Raw genomic sequence first — 27,400 nt, forward strand, 5'->3', positions numbered from 1 at the left:
GAGAGGAGTAATAGAGGGTAAAAACGCAACTGGAACCAGCTCACCCCCAAGGAAAGGAGCAATACAGGAGTAATTATAACAATTCGCACCAGCTCACCCCCGAAGAATGGAGTCGAGTAATAGAGGAGTAATAATGTAACTGGCACCAGCTTGCCCCCGAGGAATGCAGAGGAGTAACAGAAGAGTAATAATGTAACTGGCACCAGCTTGCGCCCGAGGAATGCAGAGGAGTAACAGAAGAGTAATAATGTAACTGGCACCAACTTGCTCACAAGGAATGGAGGAGTGATAATGTAACTGGCACTGACTTGCCCCCAGTCCTCCCAGGTCTAGCCCCCTCCCCCGCCCAAGCCGTAAAATGGGGACATCGAACTGATAAGGACTGTAATGAGGCTGCTTCCTGCTCGCAATGACCTTTTGCTTTGCTCACTGACTATGACGACTATGTTTTCTAAAATATAGAATTCTAAAATACACTGTGCGTATTTATATAGTGATTTTAATGTGTAGTGTGGAGCGAGGGGAAGAAAAGGGAAACGTATATAACTATTTGAGCTGTGTTATTTATCTTGGGAAAGCAGATGTCAGACTGTTAATCTCTGCCGTTTGGAGTTTGTTATTGAGTACCATCTCTGGTGCCGTCGTGGTCTGTCACGGTAATTCACCACGCTCCCGCTCAGCCATGCATGCACTTTCTTCTTTGTACTGAAGTGCTCCTTCCGCCCGGCCTCCTAACCACTTCACTCAGGATACTTCAGGGCTCAGATTCGATCCCCTGCGCACTTCCAGTGCCGTCTGTGGGAGTAACTGTGACGGCTCCACCACCAGAGAACACTCGCCTTTTCGGCTGCTCTCATGCATGGTATCCTTTCGTTGCTTAGTCTTTACTCAAAGGAGCATGCAGTCTCACCCATTGCTACAGCTGGGTTACTACATCACCTGAGCAGCTAAGGTGACTGTCCTGTGTGACTATGACAAATGTCTGGATTAGAGCTAATGAGTTTCAAGTCCTTATCCTTGACCTCCGTGCTACTGACTGAATAACCAGCTTACATTCGAAGGACACAGACAAGCCTGTCTCCTGATTTTCAAAGCAGTCATTACCTGCTGCTACTGCTTCTCTTGGCATTTCATTTCTGAGATGGAAGTTTCTCGTCTGACTTAACCGGCAGAAACGCTGGCATATTAGCCAAGGAAATATTCCATTCATACCTTAGCACTGTCCAGTGGTGATCAGTGAAAGGCCAATGATGGAAAATGCCTACAAGATGCCACAGACTCTCTCTGTTTTTGGCTGCTAGGGACTTTGACAAAAAGGAACACACGCTAGTTTAAAGAGTGACAACAGGAAATTCATGCATTTCAACAATGAACAGACCAAACAAATAGGCTTGATTTTATAGCAAAGCACAGTCCCAGAGGTTTTCCTCTGTCACGTTTATGTGTGGCAATATTCGTGACTGAACTGGGAAGCGAAGGGGCGTGGAGGCAGAGTGATCGCCCACATATTGCAGCCGACTGCTGAGATCCAGGGCTCTCACTGGAACAGCCCTCACTGGAACAGCAAGCGAGTCCGTTTGAAGAGCTCTATAAAAAGTTACTGTCAGTCCGCCTCCGCAGCGGTATTCAGGGTACAGGAGACTTAGTTTTTGCCTCAGTGGGTGGTCTGGAACCTTCTTTAACTCTAAAGTTCCCAGCTCTTCACCTCACCTTGATTTTTGGGATAGATGCTGTGGAGGATTCTGAAGCAAAGAGCCTGTCAGGGATTCTTATCTCTCCATTATTCCAGTCACAACGTAACAGTTCATCCCACCTGAAGTTTTTATTCTTATGTCTTTATTTAGCCTTGATGGTAATGGAGCAGCTGGCTCTCTGAGCAATAATGCAATAATAATCAGTCCATTCCTCACCCTAATGCCTCACTCAGTTCAGGGCTGTATTCAGTCCGGAACCTGTCCCTGGCGACAAAGGGAATACTCTGGACAGTCTGTCAGCCCTCTGCAGGCCACTTTAATGATGTAGTAATAATATCTAATAATACTTTGAGGTATATTTTTGAGGTATATCTCTATGAATACCAACCAGATGATACATTTTTCTCTTTCTGCATAGGATCAGAATTCTCTTGCTGCAGTCAGAAAATCAATGGGCAAGGTATAATTTTATATCTTTCAAAGAGTATAGTAAATCTTACCAAAGACCACAATTTATTCTAAACCAGTTGCCGTCAGTCGAAGGGCAATAATGAACATCTGTGTTATTTATGTAAACAGAACTGTAAGCGTTCTCAGTTCTAAGATTATGGTAAGTGAGGATTTCCGTCTTATGTAAGCACAACTGACTCCATCCTAGATAATCAGAACTGAGTCTTTTATGCAGACCTTTTCTTTTATTTGGCGGGAGCATGCGATTACGGGAACACGTCATTTACTGTGTAGCGTCTTATAACAGTCATCAGCTTCACTGCCAAATGTTTGCGATAAGACCAGCAGATGAAGCGCAGCCAACGGATCGCCCTTCTGCCTTTCTCTCCTTCTCTTTGTTTTCCCTCATATTATTCTGTCTTAATTATATCAGAAAACAAAATATAATGTATTTTAATCTTTATATGCTAACTCGACTTCATTTGCGGTATACGGGTTAGAATGCAAGGTATTTTCTTGTCATAGCAGCACAAATGCACATAAAATAAGTATGCATTTTACAAATAATCGATTGTCGCACGTATCGTTCTTAAAGGTGAATGCGTACTTGCGTACCAGTTATGTGCAGCCCTGGTTATATAGTCCTGCAAATGTGTTTTCTGCTTGACTAGGCCAGCAGGAAAGAAGATTTACTTTTTGCTCATTTTTGGTTTGTATTAATAGCATCTGGAGATGTTCTGTGACAACCTCCAGTACTGGACTCACTCTGGCCAGGTGCCACTTTACCAAAGTCGTTGCTTTTCTGACAGGTTTTAGCCAAATCTGCTTTAGCATGTGCTGTGAGTGCTGCTGAGGGAGGGGGTGAAATAGGAATGAAGGCTGGGGTGGTCAGAAATCTGCTCAGGGTGGGGGAGTCACTTGATCAGCAAAACAGACTCCCCTGTGGTCCCCAGCACAAAAGCTCAATGTGTGGATGGAGGAAAGAATGGATTCACCTGTCAAATTGCCTTTGGGCGGCTCCTGCAGTCTGGCTAAACCATCTAGACTGAGCTTGAGGGGGTAATTACCTCCCGGTGGGTTAGGTTATCTCAGCCTTCTCTTTTGAGACTCACAATTGACTCTCTTTTGTTATAATTTGTCACCCGGTGACAGCATGAACCATTACCTGTTGGCCTCGGAGGTAATAATGGGGAACAGGTAAGACGTGGGTGTCACACCCTTCCTATACTCACTGGAAGTTGCCATGGTCTCTGCACAAGCTGTCTGCCAGCTCTAGCTTTAGATCTTCCCTGTTGCTTTGTGGTTGAACAAGCTTCCACTGAGCCTGATGTCTGCAGTGTTCCTCTCTCCCATGAGGGACGTGAGAACTCGTCTTATCAGACTGCACCCTAGCACTGAGGTCCTGTTTGAATCCCCCATTTACTTATTTTATCTATATCTTTACCTGAGGGGGGGGCTGCAATGGATAGTGCTGCAGCCTCCAGTATTAGGGGTTTGTCTCCAAATTGCCTGTAGGTTGCTGAAGTGTGTGTCCCTTGTGTTGTATTGTTCAGGCTATCCCCAGTACTCAAATTTTCAGGCTGTCCTCTGTCTTGGACTGTTCAATTTGTCCCCTGTGTTGGACTATTCAGTGTGTCCCCTGTGTTGGACTGTTCAGGCTGTCCCCTGTGTTGGACTATTCAGTGTGTCCCCTGTGTTGGACTGTTCAGGCTGTCCCCTGTGTTGGACTATTCAGTGTGTCCCCTGTGTTGGACTGTTCAGGCTGTCCCCTGCCTCCTGCCCTCTGCTTCGGGTTCCCCATGACCCTGTACTGAACGAGTGTTTTAGGAAAGATTGATGTATCTTTAATGTTTGGTGTTCACTACATCCATCCATCCATCCATTTTCCAAACCGCTTATCCTACTGGGTTGCGGGGGGTCCGGAGCCAATCCCGGAAGCAATGGGCACGAGGCACAACCCAGGATGAGGGGCCAGCCCATCGCAGGTGTTCACTACAGTATTAATTAATGTATTTAGCCTGAGCTTGACGGGCAAACTATTTTAACTTTAATGTATTAGATTTTTGAATCTATTTTATGTTATATCTCATTCAACTAATTATAGGCTTGAAAAGTAATTTATTAGTTAACTCAGTCCATCTGGTGGAGGCATGAGCAGATACATGTATTAGCTGGTCATACACAGGCCAGTACACTAATTTAGAAACCACTGCTCTATAATGAGAGAGTGCATCTGCTTAGTGTAAGTAATGGATGCCAGTTTTGAGGCAAGGATCGGAAAATAACTGTTATACTACCTTGCAAACGTAGCAGTGCTGCACAAGACTTGTGCGATATTTTGTGACATTTTCTACATTGTTACTGTTTGTTACTGTGTAGGTACATACATGTGCAGATTTCAGACTGTTTCTTTTCATGTTTAAAAATGTAAAACACGTGTTGTGATGTTACTTTAAACCTGAAGTTTCCATCTGTCTGTCAGACTCGCTGAGCTTTACAATTGCCTGCATGTGTTACTGCACATGTGCATATTGGATTCCCTGGCACACTGAGCACCGATTTCACAATAATCTGGTCTCAGAAAGCATTTCCTTTAGGAGTTCTATTAGGATAGGGTTAGCAGTCATAATCATGTTAAAGTGAGAGAAGATAAAAACAGGAATATCTGGAATGTATATGGAGATACTCGCTCAATTAGTTACTGTACCTTGGCTGTCTGTGTGGGGGCTTGTGTGGGAAGAATCTTGGACATTTCAGGCAATTTTTGGGTCCCAAAAAGAGGACAAGTCTGCGAAAAAGAGAACACATGGTCACCCTCTTTCGCCTTTCCTTGATGGATTGCAGATCTGCTTCTGAGCTGAGTTCACTTGACGTGCAACGCTGAAGCAGGGAAGGCAGTTTCGGGATTTGCATAATATTCTGTGCTTGCATAAAGATGGCAAGTTGAAAGAAGCATCGTATTTCTATATCAACTACACTGGAGGACTGCGGCTCCAAGCTGGCAGCCACGTGCCAGGATTTAAGGTGTTGGATTCACCGGCTGTACTTGGCTGGTGTGCGGCGTTCGTGTTACAGCGACATAGAATCTGGCATGCAGCTGCATGGTGTGCACATCGCCGCTACATAGAATATGTGTTGCAGCTGTGTGGTGTGTGAGTCGCAGCTGCATGGCGTGTGCGTGGCTGTTGCATGGTGTTCATATTGCGACTGAGTGGTGTGTGTGTTGTGGCTGTCAGGTGTGTGCATTGTGGCACGTACTTCGTGGCTGCTTGCCTCCTACATGGCGTGTTTGTTGTGGCTGCGCTGCTTTACTGTAGAGGGAAAGATCCATGCGTTGGTCCAAACTGCCTATCTTGCTTGTTTACAGTATACTTCATAATGGCCATTAATAATAAAATGTTTGATTAAGAAAAGTTATAAAATGGACCATAAAGTTGACCAGTTTTAACCACCAAACAGTCAGGTGATGTTTGTTTACTCTGCTTCAGAGTGAGAGCAGAGATACTCCAGACACTGAAAGTATAGTGAAAGGTGTCAGTTATGTAATTTTGCTGGTATGATGTCAGTATGACTATTAACAGATCTTTTAACCGTCTATTTTTGCTGAGAACCGCTGACCTCATGAGTGAAAAATAGGCGCCACGCCGCATCTCATTAAGTCCCGGTGCCGCGAGGCGTGAGCCGCCCATGAGCCGCGAGTCTCGCGCCGAAACGAAAATGACACAGAGCCGGCGTGTGCCGGGCTTAACGCGCGCGCCCGTGAGCCAGTTCTCACGGTCAAAGCGGCTGGCGAGCGGGAAGCAGCCGGGTCGCGCGGCCCCTGCTAATCCCAGGGGGCTAACGAAAAGGCACGATGCAGTGGTTTGTTTTTAGTTTCTTAAAAAAAAAATCCACTAATATGTCGATAGTCCACGTCCTTACGTAAGCGCATTCCTGGGTACTGTGCCGTTATTCCTGCCTGTCAATGACTCACGGTGCCTCAGTAATACGGAATAAGCAGCCACGAAGTGGTGTCATGTCAGCGTCCTGCTGATTTTTCCTCAGGTGGGTGACTCACGCATCTCGCTCGCATTTATGAAGCGCTGTGAGGGCAGCAGTTTTTTCCTCCTACTGGTGAATCAGCCAGAGTGTAAAGGAATATAACTTTATAAACTGGTATGATGGCGCTAATGTATTTGTATTGTTACGAGTTAATGATTCATATTTGGTCAGTACTTTAAAAAAGACAGACTGATTTTAAGGTAGGATTATACTGAGATTTTGGTGTGAAGCGCCTCCATTAAATGATTGTATTATTTGGCCCGCATTGATAACCATGATATGTCATTCACATGTTTCCTTGGTGGGTGTCTCAATTTGATATCGACCCAAGCGGTTGTACAATTTAGAATAAAAGTCATTACGACGTAAGATGTATCAGAATTAAATAGGTCAGATCCTTCCTTTCTTTTCTGGCACCGTTATCTTAAATATTATAAGATCATATACATCAAGGGTAGTTTGTAAACCCTACAGACTACATACATGGTAATAAAACTGTTATCCGTGTAAATGAGATGTCTCAAATTGAAAATCTCACTATAGCCAGCTGACTACAGCTGGCATCCATGAAATACTGAAATAGATATAGATAGATAGATAGATAGATAAATAGATAGATAGATATAATCTAAAGTATATTTATCAAATAATTGATGTAAATATAAGCAGTAATAAAAGCCAATTATTATTATTGTTATTGTTAATAATAATAGTGATTTAGGAATGACATAGTTAATCAACCATGTATGTACACTCTGAATGTGCGATGTAACATTAAGGTCATCTCTTCATACTTGTGTGGTAGGAGGTATAGCAAGAACGCTCTCACTGCGGAACTTTCCATGGGCTGCATGATGATCTTTGAAGTCTGCACTAGCTTTACAGAGTCCCTGTTATTTCTGTGTAAAAATCGGTGAAAAGTCCTCTGTAGTTTCAGTGTAATAATCTCCTTATCCTCCTCTCTCTCTCTCTATCTCTCTCTCTCTCTCTCTTCCTGTGTCCCTCTGTCTATTCTAAGGCTGAAAGCAGTCGGCCTTCGCTCTTCAATAAACCCCAACTCCCTGGGGGCCAAAAAAAGCTTCACATAAACAAGCAAGAACTTCATGAGACACGAGGTTCTTGTGCTACAAGGTAGAGTACCCTTGTGTGGTTTGGGCTGACCCCCTGTGGGTCTCTGCGCACCTGGGGGCCAATTACCGCTACCAAAAGCCCAGTTGATGTTAATATATAAATCAGATTTGTGGTGTGTAGCGTTGGAGGCAGCAGATGCGTGGAGACCGGTCATTGAAAATCACAGCCAGCACTCCATCTGTCTCTGTTGTCAGATTTGATTTGCAGTCTTCGTCACTTTTGATAACAATAGAATGGGAATGTTTATAGCTACCATACGCCATGTACTACACTGACGTTCATGGGTGAGATCTTCTGCCCTTGCTTCCCGATAGATGGAGCAGGAAATCTCCCGCGTGCAGCGCAAGATGTCTGACCTGGAGTCCGTGCTGCAGCAGAAGGATGTGGAGCTGAAGGCTTCGGAGACACAGCGCAGCATCCTGGAGCAGGACCTGGCCACCTACATCACGGAATGCAGTGTGAGTGAGCAGCAGGCAGGCAAGCTGGGCAGGTGGGCGGCCTGGCTGTGGGCGGAGCAGCCCGGCTGGGCAGCGCCTCACACACATTTACAGTAGGTTGGATACCACTCAAGAGTTTCTTGCGCCTTTGCGGGCAGTTATCCAAAAATAATCAATTTGGCATCATGGATGACGGTGTGCTTCTCTCCAGCACCTCATAGCCCACTGCTGATACACAATGTGGGGTGGGGGGGCGAATTGGGGGGTGGAGGCTCTAGAGGTTTTGGGACATCATGCAACAGCATGGCACAGCTGGGACTCACATATGCGAGCGTACATGTTTATCTACGTGTGTGTGTGTCTATGTGGGTTGCGCATGTTGCAGAGCCTCAAACGCAGTCTGGAGCAGGCGCGCATGGAGGTCTCCCAGGAGGATGGCAAGGCCCTTCAGCTGCTCCATGACATCCGGGAGCAGAGCAACAAGTTGCAGGAGATCAAGCAGCAGGTAGAGCCCCTAACATGGAGGCTGCACCATCTTCCTGGGGCTCCATCCCAGGGCAGCCTGTGTTCACCTCTGTGTGTTTTTATGTGTCTTTAGGTTCCTTACTTTCGGGTTACACCCTCCCAGTCCCTCCCACTCCCTCCCAATCCCTCCCACTCCCTCTCAGTCCTCGCTCCCCGGCTTCCGAATGGCACAGGCAAGATTGTCCCAGTCCCTCCCACTCCCTCCCAGTCCTCGCTCCCCGGCTTCCGAAAGGCACAGGCAAGGTTGACTCAGTCCCTCCCACTCCCTCTCAGTCCTCGCTCCCCGGCTTCTGAATTGCACAGACTAGGTTGTCCCAGTCCATCCCAGTCCCTCCCACCCCCTCCCAGTCTTAACTCCCCGGCTTCCGAATGGCACAGGCAAGATTGTCCCAGTCCCTCCCACTCCCTCCCAGTCTCTCCCACTCCCCCCCAGTTCCTCCCCAAACCTGCTTTATTATCTGAGGCTTCAGGTTGATGCTGGGAAATCGACCTCGGTGGCTCTCCGATGAGTCTCCTGACCCTGTTAAAATCCGTGCTTTATCTTGTGTCTCGTTCTTTGTTCTCTGTCACCACACCTTGGCTTCAGCACCTGCAGGAAAAGAATAGCTCCAAACCTTGTGCCAAACATGAATCAGGTCCTTTTGCTTAGCATTTTTTCCCTGGCCTTTCTCCTCTTCATTTTTAAACGCTTCCTTCTTGGGCCCCAGTGTGATGTGTGACCTTTCCATCTCTCACGCGCCTGCTGGTGGAGATAGCAGAAATGAAGCGTGGTGCAAGGCCCCCTATGTCCCAGCCGTGGTGGCGTTAATTACAGAGGAGCAGAGTGCTTCGGCCCCCGGTCGTCCCACCCCCACACCCCTGACTGGACTGTTATTAAACACCTCCATGCCTGGCCTGTGTGGGGCCAAACTGCAGAGTACTGCATGCTGAAAATCTCTCCCCACTCTCCTGTAACCCAGAGCTCGCCCTCAGGGGAGAAACACCTGACTTTGTAGCCACTGCTGCAGTTTTGTTCCTCCTGCATTGTTTCAGAAGGTTGCATGTGCCTGTTTCCGCATTCATTCCACCGCATTTCACATCTCACTAAAAGAGATGCTTATCTTTATTTATTCATCTGTCATTTGGCAGACACTCTGCGTTTACTTATTACTCAGGTAATTCGCAGGTGAGTGTCGCAGTATTTGCCTGAGTGCCGTGCGTAGCTGCTGGCACCATGGGAGCATGTAGGCCGCTGACCTGCGGCACCAGCCAGCTCAGGGAAAGGGGTACGTCAGTGGGAAGCCAAAAAGAAGGGTGGCTCTGACCTGGAGTGCTGTGGGGATCAGCCAGTGCTATACAGCCTGCCCCAAACCCCTCTCAGCCTTTCCATACAATGTGTACATTGGAGCCGCCCTGCCACATCTTGCACCTTTCGCTTTTCCTCCTCCTCCACCTTACCTTCTTGGCACGGTAACATAACAAAACGTCTCTGGGATACCCACTGCCCAAGTCCAAGAAAACTAACACCGAAACAACAACCTGCTGGTAATAACTGTACCTGGCTTTAGCTGCATTCTTAAGAAAGTATTGAAAAAGCACTCAACGATGTCCCTTAGTTCATCAAAATAATTGAAAATGCCTATTTTCATCTATTGAGCTTTTGTATCACTTATCAAGCGCAGAGACATGGTGGGTCTGGAGCCTGATCCAGTCAGGGCTGTGTTTATAAAGGCTTTAATGTAGCTTGTTAGCATCTTTGTATGCAGCTCAGCAGCTTGGGGATCTGTGCCCATGTCCCAGAAGCTTGTGAGTTCAAATCCAATAGCTGTCAGAGTAACTGCTGGGCCCTTGAACGAGGTCCCTATCACCAGCTGTCTAGGGCTGCCGGCTGATCCTACTTTCTCGCCCTAAGCTTTCCTCACTTAGATGCTGCCTTGGACAAAAAAAAATAAATGAAATATATTTGCCAGTAAATCTTGCCTAAAATGAACCATGAACTGAATGTGGATATGTGTGTTTGTGTGGTTGGCATTATAGACTCTAACCCTAAGACATTGCTGTGATTCAATTCTAGCCAGTCCAATACTGCAGAGCTACAATAATTTATTTTAAATATAAATCCAAAACTAAACATAGTTTCTTTATGCATATTCTGCAATAAATACAGGGAATTTTTCTCATGAATAATGGAATAGATAGTTTAATTGGATGTTACTGATTTTGTTGGCAGATTTATAATATTTCATCCTTTTTTTCAAATCCTGTTACTGTACAGAGCTGACGCATTTAATCGTAGTGGCTTGGCATTTTTATCCATTGATGGACCAGCTATCTGGCACTCACACTATCCAGCAGCTGTTCAGGTTCGCAGTGGCTCTGCAAGCTGCTGCCCATCTCTCTTCCTGTCCTTTTCCTTTGCTTCATTTGTGCCAAATTTCTATGCTTACTTCTCTTTACCAGTAATCAGTTCTCCCCTTTATCAGCTGGACAATGCAGCTACTCAGCTTATGCACTTTGCCCAGTGCTACAAAGAAAGTTTGGAACCAGCAGTTGATACTAAGTGCCATCCCACAACTTCCGGACCAGCAGAGATGCCTCACCCTGACTCTAACCCTAACCCTTTGAAATGGTTGCGTACCTTCGGACAGCATGTGACTCCTGGCAAAGGTGTCCATGTAGCATATCTGGTATCTGGGGTAGCCGTGATTGCCATCCTGACTTGTGTGTTCCATGGATCCTGCAGGAGTACCATGCACAGCTGGAGGAGATGCGGGTGACCATCCGGCAGCTGGAGGAAAACCTGTCTGCAGCTCGTCGCCGAAGCGACCTGTACGAGTCCGAGCTGAAGGAGTCCCGGCAGAGCAGCGAGGAGCTGAAGCGGAAAGCAGCTGACTACCAGCAGAAGATGCAGAAGGTCGGGTGAAGAGGAAGCTTCTCACCCTGCCACTGGATTATCTAGGATTTTAAATGTGTACAAATTTTCCTTAGTGTCTAACTAGTGCATCCCATAGTGATCCTATATGGTATGGTACCTATTTCAAATAAGTGTCCTTTTAGTCGTATGGGGGTGTTTTTCAGCTGTCTTGCTTACTGTGCCTCACAGGCTAAGGAGCAAGGCAAAGCAGAGGTCCAGGAGCTGCTCTCAAAGCTGGAGAAGGTGAGGCCCTGTGATGCCTTCCTAGGTGCTAGCTAACCCATCAGTGCCATGCTCGCTCCTACTGCTCACAAGGGCCTTTATTGCCCTCTCATCAGAAGAGAAAGAGCACTAATGCTATATCGCTGTGTGATTTTGCAGCACCAGAATGTGAAATATGTGTGGCCTTTGCTTTGCAATACTTTTAGACTGATATTTTCTTCTCCCCTTAACACTGAAAATTGTTGAAGATGTTAAAGTAAGACTAAGAATGAGGTAAGGATTGGCATTAAATCACTGAGCATAGCTGGGCCAGGAGAGGTCAGTGATAATGAATGAGGTGTGTAGGTCACACAGAAAGGAGGAGTCTGTTACACACTGAGGGGACACCCTGTCACACCTTAAGCCTTCTTATGCTGACTGGATACATAATTGATTTCAGACCAACGCGGAGCAGCAGACAAAAGTCCAGGAGCTCCAAGATAAGCTGGCCAAGGTAATTTACCACTGATGCTCTGTGAACGGACTGCGTCACCGATACATACTGCACACCTGTCAGCTTGGTCTTTGATCGACCAACTGACTGTTACATAGGCTGATTGTCATGTGACCTGTGCGATGCTGCTGCTCGTTAAGCACAGGCCAGCTGATGCAGGGGGAGGATTTTCTGTTTGTTATGAGTGACCATTTATCAGGCAAATGAAAAGGCCATTTGGTGGGTTCTGCCCACGTTGCTTTGAGGCAGGCGGTGAAGGCCAGCACAGAAGCCACAGAGCTGCTGCAGAGCGTTCGACAGGCCAAGGAGCGTCTGGAGAGAGAGCTGGAGAGAGTGCAGAGCCGGGAGGACTCCAGTGAGAGCCTGCGCAAGCGCCTCCGAGAGACCGAGGTGGGTCACTCGTCCACTGTGGCCCCTGAAGCCGAATAAGATGGTGATGATGCTGCTATGGAACTGGAAGTGACAGGCTGGAGGGCATCCAGAAGGCCGCCGCCTTTCTTTTTTTCTTGCTCAAAGTAACAGCATTTTTACCCAATTTATGCAGCTGGATAACTGACTGAACACTTGCACGGCTTAAGGGTACTACAACAGGATTCCTGGAACAAACCGCCTTCAAGTGACCGGTCCACAGTCTAAAGCACCACACTATCTGTGTGTGTATTCACAGGAAGGCAGGAAGACCCTGGAAAACCAGGTCAAGAGGCTGGAGATGGTGGAGAGGAGGGAGAACAAACTGAAAGACGACATGCAGATCAAGACCCAACAGATACAGCAGATGGCAGATAGGATCCTGGTGAGAAACAGCGGAGAACATTGTTTCTGGCTGATTCCCCTTTAACAGCCGCCACCAACACCCCTCAGTACCCCTTCTTCCCAGATTAGCTTCAGCATTCTGGGAGCAGGAACGGGCCTTGTCCTCCCTCCACCCTTCAGTCACAGTGCTCTGCCAGGCGGCTCTCTATCCCACATACCTCTGCTGGCTCTGTGGTCAGCTTGTCGCTGCTCCAAAAGCGACAGATTGCAAGCACAGACACTTCAAGTGCATATGCGAGTGAGCGTGTGGCGTGTACGTGCGTGTGTGCGTGCATGTGCGTCGTTTTTCACATCATTACGTGTGAATTGTCGGTCTGTTGTGGTTGTGCTGACGCTTACGGTTGCCCTCTACTCTGCCGTGGAAGGACCTGGAGGGGAGTCTGCGGCAAGCTCAGGCCACAGCCCAGCGCATGGAGGCTCACCTGGTGCAGAAGGAGCGGCTCTACGAGGACAAGATCAAGGTAGTGCTCCTGTCCAACCTCACAAAATCTGCCATGGGCAGCCTTAGCCTGCAAGGCTGTGTCTGCGAGCTCCGGCAGGCGATACCACATTTCAGCGGTTAATGTACAGTTGTGCTGTTGTGCAGTTATTTGTTACCGGTATCTGATTCTGTGTGCTCTGCAGTCTGTTTCCTCTCATCTTACACCTTACTGGTTGCCCCTGATATAAACATCATTAGTGGCAGACTGGGGCTGTGTTTGGCTTGACTCCCGTCGCCCCCCCTCCCGTTAATTTTTATTTATAAGGTTCATTTCGGCATTGCTGTTCAACACCATACCCCGGGCAAGAAGCATTTTGGGTGCTGTGCTAATTTGCACCACTAGTGCATCCTGGCAGAACGAAGTGTACATCTTGTAACGTCCTGCGGTCAGAAATGGGGTCATTTTTGCTAAATTTTCAGGGAGTGGTTGCCAGTTAAGATTACCGGTTAAAACAAAACAACACGAAGCTGGGCAGCGTGGTGGCTCAGCAGTGTGTTCTCCTAGCATCTCTCGCAGTCTGGCCATGTTATTAACCAGAACTGCTGACTCTAAATTGCCCCTGTGTATGTGAGCTCCCTCTACCAGATGCATCTCGTACTGCATTGAAAATATTGGCATTTTCATTTACAACTGACATTTTTTAACCAACTGATAACGTTAGCATTCTGCTCAGGGTGAGCCCTGTCTAGTGCATAATGCTTCCTTGGATAGGCCACAGGCTTACTGAAGTCCTGTAAAGAATTAGATGTTATGGGAGATTGGAGAAGAATGTGTTGGCTGGTTTACTGGAGCTCCATCCATTCATCCATCCATCCATCCATCCATCCATCCATCATCTTCCGCTTATTTGAGGTCGGGTCGCAGGGGCAGCAGTCTCATCAGGGAAACCCAGACTTTCCTCTCCCCAGCCACTTCATCCAGCTCCTTCGGGGGAATCTCGAGGCGTTCCCAGAGACATAGTCCCTCCAGCATATCCTGGGTCTTCCCTGGGGCCTCCTCCCTGTGGGACATGGGAGGCGTCCAGGAGGCATCCTAAGCAGATGCCCGAGCCACCTCATCTGACTCCTCTCAATATGGAAGAGTAGCGGCTCTACTCTGAGTCCCTCCTGAATGACCGAGCTCCTCACCCTGTCTCTGAGGGAGAGCCCAGCCACCGAATGACCGAGCTCCTCACCCTGTCTCTGAGGGAGAGCCCAGCCACCGAATGACTGAGCTCCTCACCCTGTCTCTGAGGGAGAGCCCAGCTACCGAATGACCCAGCTCCTCACCCTGTCTATGAGGGAGAGCCCAGCCACCGAATGACCCAGCTCCTCACCCTGTCTATGAGGGAGAGCCCAGCCACTGAATGACCGAGCTCCTCACCCTGTCTCTGAGGGAGAGCCCAGCCACCGAATGACCCAGCTCCTCACCCTGTCTATGAGGGAGAGCCCAGCCACCGAATGACCGAGCTCCTCACCCTGGCTCTGAGGGAGAGCCCAGCTACCGAATGACTGAGCTCCTCACCCTGTCTCTGAGGGAGAGCCCAGCTACCGAATGACCGAGCTCCTCACCCTGTCTATGAGGGAGAGCCCAGCCACCGAATGACCCAGCTCCTCACCCTGTCTATGAGGGAGAGCCCAGCCACTGAATGACCGAGCTCCTCACCCTGTCTCTGAGGGAGAGCCCAGCCACCGAATGACCGAGCTCCTCACCCTGGCTCTGAGGGAGAGCCCAGCCACCGAATGACCGAGCTCCTCACCCTGGCTCTGAGGGAGAGCCCAGCCACCCTGCGGAGGAAACTCATTTTGGCCACTTGTACTTGCGATCTCGTTCTTTCGGTCATTACCCACAGCTCATGACCATAGGTGAGGGTAGGAACATTGATTGAGTAGTAAATTGAGAACTTTGCCTTTTGGCTCAGCTCTTTCTTCACCATGACAGACCGATGCAGTGCCTCACTGCTCCCGTTCCATCCTTCCCTCACTCATGAACAAGACCCCAAGGTTAAGGCTAAATACCCACACCTGAATGGGTCCTGATGGCAGATCATAGCACCAGTGGATCACCATAGAACACTTCCTGGATTTGAGCTGCCATCCTAAAGATCTGTGCCCTTAACTGGCACACAGCCTGCTGGGATAACTGGATGAGTGGTTTTTGAAAATGGACAAATGAAATAGTGGAGGGTAGGCCAGCTACTTAATTTGACTTATTTCGCAGAGAAGGGTTACAACTTTCAGTATCTTGAAATCATACATGCCAACAACACCAGCACTGACGAGTATAAGCAGAGGGTGTCAGCAATTTGGCCGTATATTAAGATAAGGGACGACGACAGCAGACTGTAGGCTTTGTTCTGCTAAAGGGTCAAGAGGAGGACAGTACAGAGTACATGGAGTTATATCTAACATTAAATAACTAACGTTTCTTGGTGAATCACCAATATAAGTACACCTGGGTGTACGCCTTCTCGCTCCTATATAAATCACAATCACAGATCTTGCGTTCCGCGACATGTACTTACATTTCTGGGTGGTGCATGTCGGGCTATAGTGTAAGGCCCATGGCTACGTTGTACTCATGGCATCGAGTCAACGCACATGACTATAAATCAGCCTTTACAGTAAACGTTTTGTTCCTCTGTAAAGACCTTTACAACCGAGAACTGAGAATCCTGATATAAATGACTGAGTTGAAAAATGTAAAGGTTGAAAAAGGCAAAACATACACAGACACACATTATCTATCAATTCATTTATTTGTATTGTCATGTATGTAAACACTGGCAGTGTCAGATCAGTACTCTGTTCTTAATTGGCCGATACCCAGAACCCAGGTATTGGGACAGAAAAACTGGGGTCGGTGCTTCCCTAATTTTAAAAGTATTATTAGGAAAGTACACAAAAGGAATAAAAATATGTGTCTCATTTGTTGATTGTCAGTGTGCTTCGGGGTTAGTCCTGACGTGTCCTCACGTGTCTTCGGGGTTCGTCCTGACGTGTCCTCACGTGTGTTCGGGGTTCGTCCTGACGTGTCCTCACGTGTCTTCGGGGTTCGTCCTGACGTGTCTTCGGGGTTAGTCCTGACGTGTCCTCACGTGTCTTCGGGGTTCGTCCTGACGTGTCCTCACGTGTCTTCGGGGTTAGTCCTGACGTGTCCTCACGTGTCTTCGGGGTTAGTCCTGACGTGTCCTCACGTGTCTTCGGGGTTAGTCCTGACGTGTCCTCACGTGTCTTCGGGGTTAGTCCTGACGTGTCCTCACGTGTCTTCGGGGTTAGTCCTGACGTGTCCTCACGTGTGTTCGGGGTTCGTCCTGACGTGTCCTCACGTGTCTTCGGGGTTCGTCCTGACGTGTCCTCACGTGTCTTCGGGGTTCGTCCTGACGTGTCCTCACGTGTCTTCGGGGTTCGTCCTGACGTGTCTTCGGGGTTAGTCCTGACGTGTCTTCGGGGTTAGTCCTGACGTGTCCTCACGTGTCTTCGGGGTTCGTCCTGACGTGTCCTCACGTGTCTTTGGGGTACGTCCTGACTTGGTGTTCCACCTGTCTCCCATGGCCAGATACTCGAGGCCCAAATGAAGGCGGACATGGCTGAAAAGGAGACCCTGGAGTCCAAACAAGCCGAGCAAGAGGGAGAGACCCGGGAGAAGTGCAAGCTCCTCGGCGAGCAGAAGGCGGTGAGGGCCTGCCGCTGTAATTAAGACAGCTGCCACTGTGTGCACAGTATGTGCCAAAACATACAGCATGTTCTAGCACAGAGGCATAGGCATTAATGGAAGAAATGAAGGTCAAAGTGGGCAACATTGTCGTTTACTGATAGATATATAGCCTCAGCTGTAGTTCAATGTAAAGCTTAAAATCTAGTTTTTTAATGCTATTTTTGATCCTCAAAATCTTATGTGGGGGTAGGCTATTTTTCACTTAATTGGGAAGAAAGTACTAGAAAATAATGTAGTCTTTACCTGCTTTCAAACAAAACAGTGTGATATTATTTAAAGGCGTGTAGGAATTACGAAGTTCTGAAACTATATACTAATTTCTCTCTTTCAATCCGCTTCATTCATAAATATAGCTTACAGTGCACCTCGAGTCACTGGCAGAACTATAGGCAGTGCAGCCACACTGAGGCCCACAGGAATCGGGGGCCCACCGAGGGCCGATGGACCCTTTTGCAGGGAGAATCAGGAGACTATTGATCTAAATCACAAAACAGGTTACATTGCATTATGAACCAAGAAAGTATTGCACGGGATTCCATTGTAGTGACTCTGAAAATAGTATTGAATGGTAGGTTGGACAGTGCTTGAATGAATATGCTGTGAATGGGCAGTTGAGGTACTGTAGTTGGTTGCCCCCTACAAAATGTTGACTTGGTATAGGGTCTTAAATCTTATACCAGTTTTCCTCAATAAGGTAATTGATGAGGCTCATCTTGGCAGCGCCTGACTGTGCCTAGTGATTGATCCTGTGTATCAGCATGTTTTTCCTGTCGTTGGTGGTGGGTCAAAGGTCAAATAACTTTTGGAAGGCAAGCCAAGTTCAACTAAGAGCTTTTCTCCTTCACACAACTGCGGCTGTGCAGTCTGCCTGTATCAGGTAGAGCTCCACTGCGTCAGAGAGAGAGAGAGAGAGAGAGAGAGAGAGAGAGAGAACAGATTGTCCTGCTTCTCATCATAGACTTTGGAGATGGCAGTATTCAATAAGATGGCTTTTTTTTTTTGCTTGCCCCTCAAACGATCCTCAGGGTTGTGTCATCTGTGCATAACGCCTGCCAGAAAACGCTTAAGATGCACATAATTCAGGTAATGAGGGAGGCAGTGCCTGCGCTTATGGGGAGCTGAAGGTGTCCAGATTTAAGATGCATCAGCATTCTCCTCAAAAGGGGGTGGCGCTGGGTTTGAATGGTGAAGAGAAATGCTTTTCCTGTACAAGAACAGTTCCTGAAGTTGCAGTTTACTGTGTTAACTGGCTAATGCACTAAGTAGCAGAGCTGAAATGACCTTTTCTATATGAATTCAGGTGATTGTAGAACATGGACAGCATGGAGTATGTCTCTGTCATTTGTTCCAGACCATCAACGCCATGGAGTCCAAGATGAAGAACCTGGAACAGAGGATTGCTGAGCTTACAGAGGCCAACAAACTAGCAGCCAATAGCAACATCTACACCCAGAAGAACATGTGAGTGTCAGAGTGATGGCTCAGCTGTAGTCTTCTAACATGGAGGAGGGATGGACTGGCACTTTCCACCCTGTCTTCTTTTGGTCTTCATTCACTCAAGTGTCTCCAGTATCTCCAGTCATGTCCTCAGCTTTGGGAATTGTGAATTGGCCTCTCTCTGATGTTATGTGTCAAGATGTTCCCCTACCTACTCCCCAGGAAAGCCCAGGAAGAGATGATCTCAGAGCTGAGGCAGCAGAAGTTCTACCTGGAGTCGCAGGCAGGAAAGCTGGAGGCACAGAATGCAAAGCTGGAGGAGCACCTGGAGAAGATGAACCAACAGGAGCAGAGCAACAAGGGCCGTTTGCTGGAGCTGGAGACACGGCTGAGGGAGGTGAGGGAGCAGAGGACATTAGGGGAAATCGCAGCCTAGCATGGGCAGATAGGTAGATAAATAGGTACATTTTGTTCAGCACAATTCTGATGGGCATGATGGGCCTTCATAGCGGAGGATGATAGGGCTCCGTGTACTGAGCACTCTGACAATGTGAACCCTTGGTCCACCTTTCCTTTGGCAGATGGGCCTGGAGCACGAGGAACAGAAGCTAGAGATCAAGCGGCAGGTGACCGAACTCACGCTGTCACTGCAGGAGCGAGAGTCCCAGATTAGTGCCTTGCAAGCAGCACGCAACACCTTGGAAATCCAGCTGCAGCAGGCCAAGACTGAGCTGGAGGAGACCACTGCAGAGGCAGAAGAGGAGATCACGGCCCTGCGGGTGAGGGCTGGCATGACACTCTCATGGCACCTCAGCCACCGTACTGTTACCCCTGTGGAATGGCCACTGTAACTATAGTGAAGCCTGCCATATTGCTAGTATATTAGCATGTGTGTTTTTTGGAAGTCTACAAGAATATTCACTTTCATGGTCTACACAAATGCATGGTGGCGCTGTGGTTTACTATATCGTCCACTATCATATAGTAATTTAACATAATAACATAACATCTTAACATAACAGCTTTATTATACGTTAATAACAAACATTCTGTTAAAATAACAAACATTATAATCATATAATGTTTGTTATTAATGTGTATTAAAGCTGTTAAGGTAAGTTAAAATGTTAAGGTACACTCACATGCTGCTTTTGAATGTTCTGTGAATGCATAGTAAATGTATTAAGAAGGTATGGTTAACATAAAGCGTTATGTAATATTCAGAATACTGAATATTAGTGAATTTCAGGAGTGTACGCTGCTCAGGGCAGCTACCAGAATGTCCAGCTTTTGAAATATACAGCCTCACAGTGGCCTCCATTTCTGAGGCATCCTTCAGCATTCACCACTGTTACAGCAGTCCATGTGAAAAGCCATTATCCTGAAGCACTACCTCTCTTGCTTTCTCAAGGCGCACCGAGATGAGATTCAGCGCAAGTTCGATGCCCTTCGGGACAGCTGTGCGGTATGTGACAGCTTCTGCACTGGCTTCCATTACCCCGGGGGCATCTGTCCCTTAAATTAGCCGTCCAGTGAATTTCTTATCTCAAATGAGAAATTATCTATTAATGTGAGATTTTGTGGTTCTCAGAACCCATTTACGTGCAGGTAGCATTGTGAAATGACTTTGTGTAAACACACAAGGCTGGTTTGTTTTGCTTTTAAATGCACTATAATAACACAAAATCATTGCTCCCCTTCTTGCCCCACCCTCCCTCTTAAGACCTTGTGCATCATGTTTTGATAAGACAGCTGAAATCAATTCCCTCTGACCACAAGAAAACAAGAATGCCTGCTCTTCACTCTGCTTTGGCTGCATAAAGACAGTGAATTATATCTTTACGTGATCCCTCCCCCACAGTTACTTATCTGATGCTGTTGGGGGGGAAAAAGTTAAGGGTACCAATCGACCTTAAGGAAATCTATGCCAAATTAAGTCTTATTCAAAGGGACTTAAATATGTTCAGTTATGTAACTCAGTTATTTACACTTGTGTTACCTGCCTGCACTTCCAATCACTGGCTGGCTAACTCCCATTTTCTCCTCATTGTTTATTAGGTGCTTAGTAATGCCACCTGTTGTTTTGCTAGAAACTGGTTTTGCTAATACTATCCATCCATGGATAGGTGGCCAGTCCATCACTGTGCACACATACTCCTTCACACAGTATAGACTAATTTTGAGTCACCATGAAGGCGCCAGACCACCTGGGAAGAAACCCAGGCAACTACAGGAATAACATGTAACTTCCACAAGATGGAGGAGACAGTGCTACCCACTTAGGCACCATGCCGCCCTTCTAGTTACCTTTTTTTTGGAAGATAACATTCATCATCATCTACTTCTGTTTATCTGGATGAGGGTTACTGCGGCAGACTACCAGGTGGGTCAAATCAGACCTCCCTTATCCATGGACTCTGACTTATTCTGGGAGATTCCTAGATGTTCCCAAGCCATTTGGTAGATGGTGAGATATAATCCTTCCGTCATGCCCTTGGTCTGCCCTGGGGCATACTCTCAGTAGGATGTGTCCAGAACAGCTCTCTTAGGAGCTGACTAGATGGCATCGTATAAGATGCTCAAACCACCTTAGCTGGCTCCTCTCAATCCAAAGGAGCGGTGGTCCTATTTTCAGGTCCCTCAAGATATTTTGAACATACTCGTCATTGTGTCAAGCAGGGTAAGCCCAGTAAACCTGCAGAGATTCGTCCATCAGACTGCCAGACAGTGAAGCATGATTCATAACTCCACAAACCATGTTTCCACTGCTCCAAAGTCCAGTGGTGGTATGCTTTACACCCCTCCATCTGACACTTCCTCTGGCATTATGCTTGGTAATGTGAGGTTTGCATGCAGCTTCTCAGCCATGGAAACTCATTCCATGAAGCTCCCAGTGCACAGTTTTTGTGCTGCAGTTAATGCCAGAGGAAGGTTGGAACTCTGCAGTTATCTAGTGTTGGTGACTTTTACAGACTATTCGCCTCAGCACTGGGCGAACCCGCTCTGTTACTTTACGTAGTCTGCCACTTCATGGCTGAGTATCTGTTGTTCCTAAACACTAACACCTTGCAATAATGCCACTTTAAGTTGACCGTGTAATATCTAACAGGGAAGAAATATCACAAACTTGCGTATTGAAATGGTGGCATCTTATGACAGTATCGCACTTGAATTCACTTATATCTTCAGAATGACCCATTCCATTGCCTGTCAGTCTCACGTTCCATCTTATCACTTGTAAACAGTACCCCAAGGTCTTTTGCGAAGGGCACTAAACCCCTCACTCACTTATAAGTAGCAGTCTGCTCACTTACAAGATAGCACCTGCCCTGGAATTATTCTTGCTGATTTTTATTGTTGCTGCTTCACACCTCGCATCAAACTCCTTCAGTGCATGGTGAAGGTCCTGGTAACATAATACTAGAAGCCTTGCATCATCTGCAAATAGCCAGGATGTCACCTCTGGCTGAATCTTATTACGCATCCTTGCCAGAAGCGAATACCCAGTCTTCTTTCCAGTACCCTGGATTAGACATAGAATGAAGCTGATAAGCATGATTACCGAGACCACCGCCCTGTTTGTCACTATAGAGGCATTTATTTGCCTTCCATGTAGCACTGAAGAGGCACAACAGCCACATCACACCAACAACATCCAATACTTTTAACATCTCTGGACACATTACATCTACCCTTGCGGCCTTTCCACTATTAAGGACCATCGCAGAAAATTCAGCATTAGTAAGAGTCTCTATCTGACCCAGTTGAAGGTTCCAACACTGCCTTCTGCTGAGTGGGCATATCCACTGGATTATGGAGTTCCTTCAACTCCTTGACCCTCAGAGTTGGTTAGCTCTTCCCCATTCTGGCTGAACACAGTCTGAGCAAGGTCCCACAACCCCTCCTGAAGCATTGAACAGTTTTCCAAAATATCCTTGGGGATGCCTGATAGACTCTCTCCATGGCCTTTCCAAATTTCTACCATGCACAAGCTTTTCACCTTCTCAACTGCCTTTGATGCAGCTCTTCTGGACTGTAAACCCTTTGCAACCACTGCAACGGTTGAGGCCTGGAACACAGTTCCATCAAGCTCAGTGTTCCTGGGCTTACTCAGCACATGCGAGAGGTTTTTCTGAAGGTGTCACTTAAGTGTATCTTGCTAGGACTATTTATCCCGACATTCCCAGCCAGCCCTGTTGCTCGTCTGGTTCACCTAGGGCCATTGGTAGATGAGGTAGATTACCAGGACTAACAAAGACTGAAACAGAAACAGCAAGAAACCCAGAGGAAAACAAGAACTATAAACTATATAAAGCAAACACATAGTGAGGGACTGGCAGGTAAATGGAATGTTCAACTGAGGAACGGGGGAAGGATAGGCACATACATAGATACTGTAACTAGGGTTAGACAAGAAACAGGTATGGATCATTGACAAGTATTCGAACACTATAGTTAGTAATAATGATGAAAATGTATGGGTCATTGACAATCAAGAAGGACTCAAGAATACTACAAGGAACAGGGCATGACAAAAAAAAACTAAATAGAAGAAGGGAAAACTAATAAAGGCACAAAAACAAGACACCATACATAAATAACATAAATGCACGATAACTACCAACAGGAAAAACAACACTCGAAATGTCCAACAAAGCCCACGACGGAAAATTTCAGCCGTATGCTCAACCCATTCAGCCACACGGTGCTCCAGGGAGCAGGAGAACACACTAGGGACTGTGGCAAGTAACAATACAGAAAAGAATGGCTGGCTAGTGACACCTGTTGGCCAAACAATGAATAGAACGGGACAAGACAAGGGCTGATCCTGACAATACCATGTACGCTTATAAGGATTGTTGTGCTCAAACCTGTGTTTTTAATGGATGTTCCAAGACATGCTCCAAAATTTAATTCATCACACTGGTTGAGATCTGTAGGTCATGCTTCCCAGTCTCCAGGCACCTCCATTGTACAGCAGATGTGCATTGAGATCTTCTGAGAACCCTTTGGAATGCCTCACTCCCTTCCTCTATGAAGGCTGGGTACTCCATGCAGCTGTTTTTGTTCTGTGCACAACAGCAACACAAACAGCAAAGTTTATTTCTTTATATTTATCTCCAGAGCAACTTTATATAGTTTTCTGCTTTATTCCCACTGTAAGTGGGATATTTTTACTGTGCCGTACAGCTCAATGCTGCTCCACCCACTGCTAAAGCCCTGCTTCATCTGTATGCAGTTGACCTTGTGAAGTGAGCACCAAAAAGGATTTGTCTTTGTTTCTCTTGCTCTGCATGGCAAATGCATTTCAACCACGCTGACTCATGCCTTTAAGTATTGGCAAAAGCCGTCGGTGTTCTACATCAAGCTGAAGGGCGTAGGACTCACAGCGTGTAGTCTTCAAGGTTCAAAACACCCTCGGCAGACTCTGCTTTGTTGCCTTGGAAACCTTGTTCCCATTTAATCATTATCATCAATGATAATAAATCATTCATTTGAGCTGATGTTTTTTTGTATTGCACATTCTTTGCAAAGTAAAAGAATGAAAAACACAAGTCTGCAGGTCCTCTGCTTTTAAAACTGAAATGCATGTACATGTATTTACACACAACTCACTGCTGTCATCATGCTGCTTTTGGGATAAAATTGACTCTTTGGAGAAGTTGCAGATGGGTAAGGAAGAAGAAGTAGAAGTGAATTTTTTTGAATATTCACTGTAATTCAAAGATGGAGTGATTTTCGAGTATCTAATGATATGTAAGTACAAGTTGTTCTTCCTTGTAGAGCTTAGGTTCAACCCTGATTTAATACACCTGATACAAATACATATTAGAGCCAGTTATGTTGAAGCTAAATTGGCTCTAATACTAATCTGCAACTGAATGACCTGATTATCTGTATCAGGTGTTTTAAACTATGGCTACACCTAAGATCTGCAGGGTGGTGGGTCTTAAGGAGCAAGGCTGGTGACCACTGAGAGAGGGTCATGAAACTGTTGTTGTACATTAATTTTATTCACATCAGATTTATTATGGGATATTTTTGCTGTTTTATATTCTAATGAACAGGGTCTTCCTTTCATGTTAGGGACACTTAAGTGATTCTTCTTTATAGTAATAAATAAAAGCAGGTGTTGACCCAGACACTGTTCCAAAAGTCCAGAATGCCCTGGGTCATAAATGTTGTGTTCCATCTGATTTCCTCTCAGGTGATCACTGATCTGGAGGAGCAGCTCACACAGCTGACACAAGACAATGCTGAGTTGAACCGGCAGAACTTTTACCTGTCCAAGCAGTTGGACGAGGCATCGGATGAGAATGAAGACCGCCTAGAGCTTAGTCAGGATGTGGATCGGCTACGGAGGGAGGTGGCTGACCGGGAGATGCACCTCAACAACCAGAAACAGGTATGTCATCATCTCATCAACCAGAAACACATACATCACCGTCACCATCGCAACAACCAGAAACAAGTATGTCATCATCTCATCAACCAGAAACACATACATCACCTTCACCATCGCAACAACCAGAAACAGGTATGTCATCATCTCATCAACCAGAAACACATACATCACCGTCACCATCGCAACAACCAGAAACAGGTACATCGTCATCATCTCAACAATTAGAAACAGTTACATCATTTTATCAACCATCAATCATCGTTAATCAGAAACAGATACATCATCATCTCACCTTAACAACCACAAATGAATGCAACTTTATTATCATCTCAACAACCAGAAACACATACATCATCATCATCTCAACGACCATAAACAGGTTCATTATCATCAACTCAACATCCACAAACAGGTGTTTATTAAACATGATGTGTGGAATGTATATAGATTACTAATATTTTAGGAATAATAATAATCTGCTTAGTAAATTGTGGGTTTAAGTAAACGTCCGTATAGTACTGAAAAGCTGGCGTCCAGACAAATGTTCCACCTGTCATTTAAAGTTGTGGTGATTATTGCACATGTTCCATATAATCGAGAGGAAATTGAGATTTCATATTGTGCAGCTCTAGAAGTAGGTATATCATCATCCTCTCAACAACTGGGAACAGGTACATCATCATCATCATCTGAACGACCAGAAATGGGTACATCCTTATCGCCTCATCAATCAGAAACAAGTACATAGTCACCTCAGTCCTGTAAACATGTGAATCGAGGCTAAAAGCTTGCATGGAATTACTCTGGGGACACTTCGCTCTGTGGCTGGCTTTAGACTGGCTATTCCGCTGTGCTCCAGTGGGAGGGAACATGAGTGGGCACCAGTACATCACGCAGTCTGTTACTCCCCACGGTTGCATAACATGTTGCTGTTGCCCTAAAGGCAAGAGCTTCAACTGAAGAGTAAGAGTGAGGCGTGTTGTGATCGTAACTCCATTGGCTGAGAGTGTGTAAATTTTACAGCAGACTTTTGATGGATTCCTCACCTGCTGCGGGCAAATGTACAGTATGTATGCATCGGAAAAGAACTGAACAGAAATTAAAAAGTAATTATAATTTGTGTTTGGTAATCCAATGAGTTGCAGTTAGAAAATTGATGGAATTTGATAATTCAGGAGTTCTATTGACCTTATGGAAAATTAAGTTTCTTTCTTGCCCCTTATAGTTGTGTTTGGGGAGACTGTAATTCAGTAATTCAGCTGAGGATATAGGGTCCACTCTCTGTGGCTGCTACACATTGTATTGTGAACATGCTGTGACTCCTCAGTCATGGCCATGATCCACAGTTACCAGTCTGCAGTCAATTTCCAGATTTCAAGATTACAGCTGTGAAGGCGGGGGTCCTGTTGGCGGTGTTAAAATCAGTTACCGTGACAATAAATACCACAATGGAGACTACGCTTTCAGAAAGCGAACCACTTGTGGTCCATTCAGTGTTTCCAATATGATAAAACCTGCTTGGTTCATACCACTGTAATGTCTAATGAGGAGATGGGGAGGGTTGATGATTTGAGGACTTACTGGTTACAGGCTTAGTGGATCAGTGGTCATGTCTGCTGTGCAAGATGGGTGTTTGGCAAGCATCTGAGTCGTCATGCTAATGAATATTTGTATAAATAAGCTATAGATTTTAATATGTGCATTGAAAGACAGTGTAGAGCTAATCCTCAGGAGCCATGTTTAGCATTTTGTATTAACACTGATGAGCTTCTGCACTACAGTATATTGGCTTTCTGTGCTTCAGGCCCGTTCATCTGCATCTGTCAGTGTGTGTTAGTTCGAGCCGCCTACCAAAAGAAAGCCGTTGTGTAATGTGCTTAGCTAGATGCACCTTATACCGCAGAGCTGGTGCTGCAGCTAGCATTTAGCAATGAGACCCAGGGCTGGCAACTTTGGTCAGCAGGCTGGAGTGAGATTTTCAGTTCAAGGCGAGTCTGCATATGCATATACATGCATTTACACGTATGTAACAGTCTGCAGGGTTTCCCAACTGCCCAAAGCTTTTGCTGCAACTAATATTAGGTTTATAATGGAAAAATATAAATTGGACATAAGATTTCTTGCGTGACTTTGAGAATCTGAAAGCCAGGTGTGTGAGTTAGCAGCCCTGGAGACCTTGATAACAGTTTCTAATAATGAAATATAACTGATGGAATTTAGTAAAAGAATACTCTCAAGTGGCGCATTTTACCTGAGTTTTAATACCTGAAATGGTTCTGCTGGGTGGGATTTGCATCTGGCTGAATGATAGATGGTTGGATAGATGGATGATCCATGGTAAATGTTACAGGGATTAGTTGCATGAAGAAATCTGTTTAGCAGCAACTCTCTTTCATAGTATGTTTTTAAAGGTGTAACAGCATCTATTGTTAAATAAGAAAGTAAATAAATAATAGATTGTCTTTTTATTTATACATAGGTGCAAAGGCAAAAAGAAAAGTGCAAATGAAAGATTGCAATGATGAACAGAAGTGTCTGGTACAGTGGGAAGGTCAGTGATTCAGTGGGGGTGGGCAGAAGGGTTCATTTCCCCCCACAGCCTGGGGAATGAATCTGTTTCGAAAATGATGCGAGCTGGACCTCAGCATAACCGGCCGGTTTAAGATCAGCGTTGAATAAA

The 27,400-nt window shown here is 46.1% G+C and overlaps 1 protein-coding gene across 9 annotated transcripts in view; it reads left to right on the forward strand.

Annotated features, from left to right (window-relative positions):
- Positions 1-27,400, forward strand: part of LOC125728367 (citron Rho-interacting kinase) — a 57,524-nt gene that overhangs the window by 7,173 nt on the left and 22,951 nt on the right. For 4 of the 9 annotated variants that reach the window (XM_049005388.1, XM_049005382.1, XM_049005397.1 and 1 more), the window contains exons 2-16: positions 7,204-7,316; positions 7,631-7,774; positions 8,139-8,258; positions 11,001-11,171; positions 11,361-11,414; positions 11,833-11,886; positions 12,136-12,276; positions 12,554-12,679; positions 13,065-13,160; positions 16,719-16,835; positions 18,229-18,338; positions 18,537-18,711; positions 18,896-19,093; positions 19,726-19,779; positions 24,523-24,720. In XM_049005388.1, coding sequence (XP_048861345.1) covers positions 7,631-7,774; positions 8,139-8,258; positions 11,001-11,171; positions 11,361-11,414; positions 11,833-11,886; positions 12,136-12,276; positions 12,554-12,679; positions 13,065-13,160; positions 16,719-16,835; positions 18,229-18,338; positions 18,537-18,711; positions 18,896-19,093; positions 19,726-19,779; positions 24,523-24,720 — 1,758 coding nt within the window. In that variant the 5' untranslated portion in view covers positions 7,204-7,316. Of the gene's footprint in view, positions 1-5,191; positions 6,189-7,203; positions 7,317-7,630; positions 7,775-8,138; positions 8,259-11,000; positions 11,172-11,360; positions 11,415-11,832; positions 11,887-12,135; positions 12,277-12,553; positions 12,680-13,064; positions 13,161-16,718; positions 16,836-17,107; positions 17,755-17,902; positions 17,961-18,228; positions 18,339-18,536; positions 18,712-18,895; positions 19,094-19,725; positions 19,780-24,522; positions 24,853-27,400 lie in introns of those variants that run through there. The other 5 variants (XR_007389050.1, XM_049005378.1, XM_049005366.1 and 2 more) reach the window with 3 other exon arrangements.

Source organism: Brienomyrus brachyistius, chromosome 2, assembly GCF_023856365.1.
Source record: "Brienomyrus brachyistius isolate T26 chromosome 2, BBRACH_0.4, whole genome shotgun sequence".
NCBI classification, from domain to species: Eukaryota; Metazoa; Chordata; class Actinopteri; order Osteoglossiformes; family Mormyridae; genus Brienomyrus; species Brienomyrus brachyistius.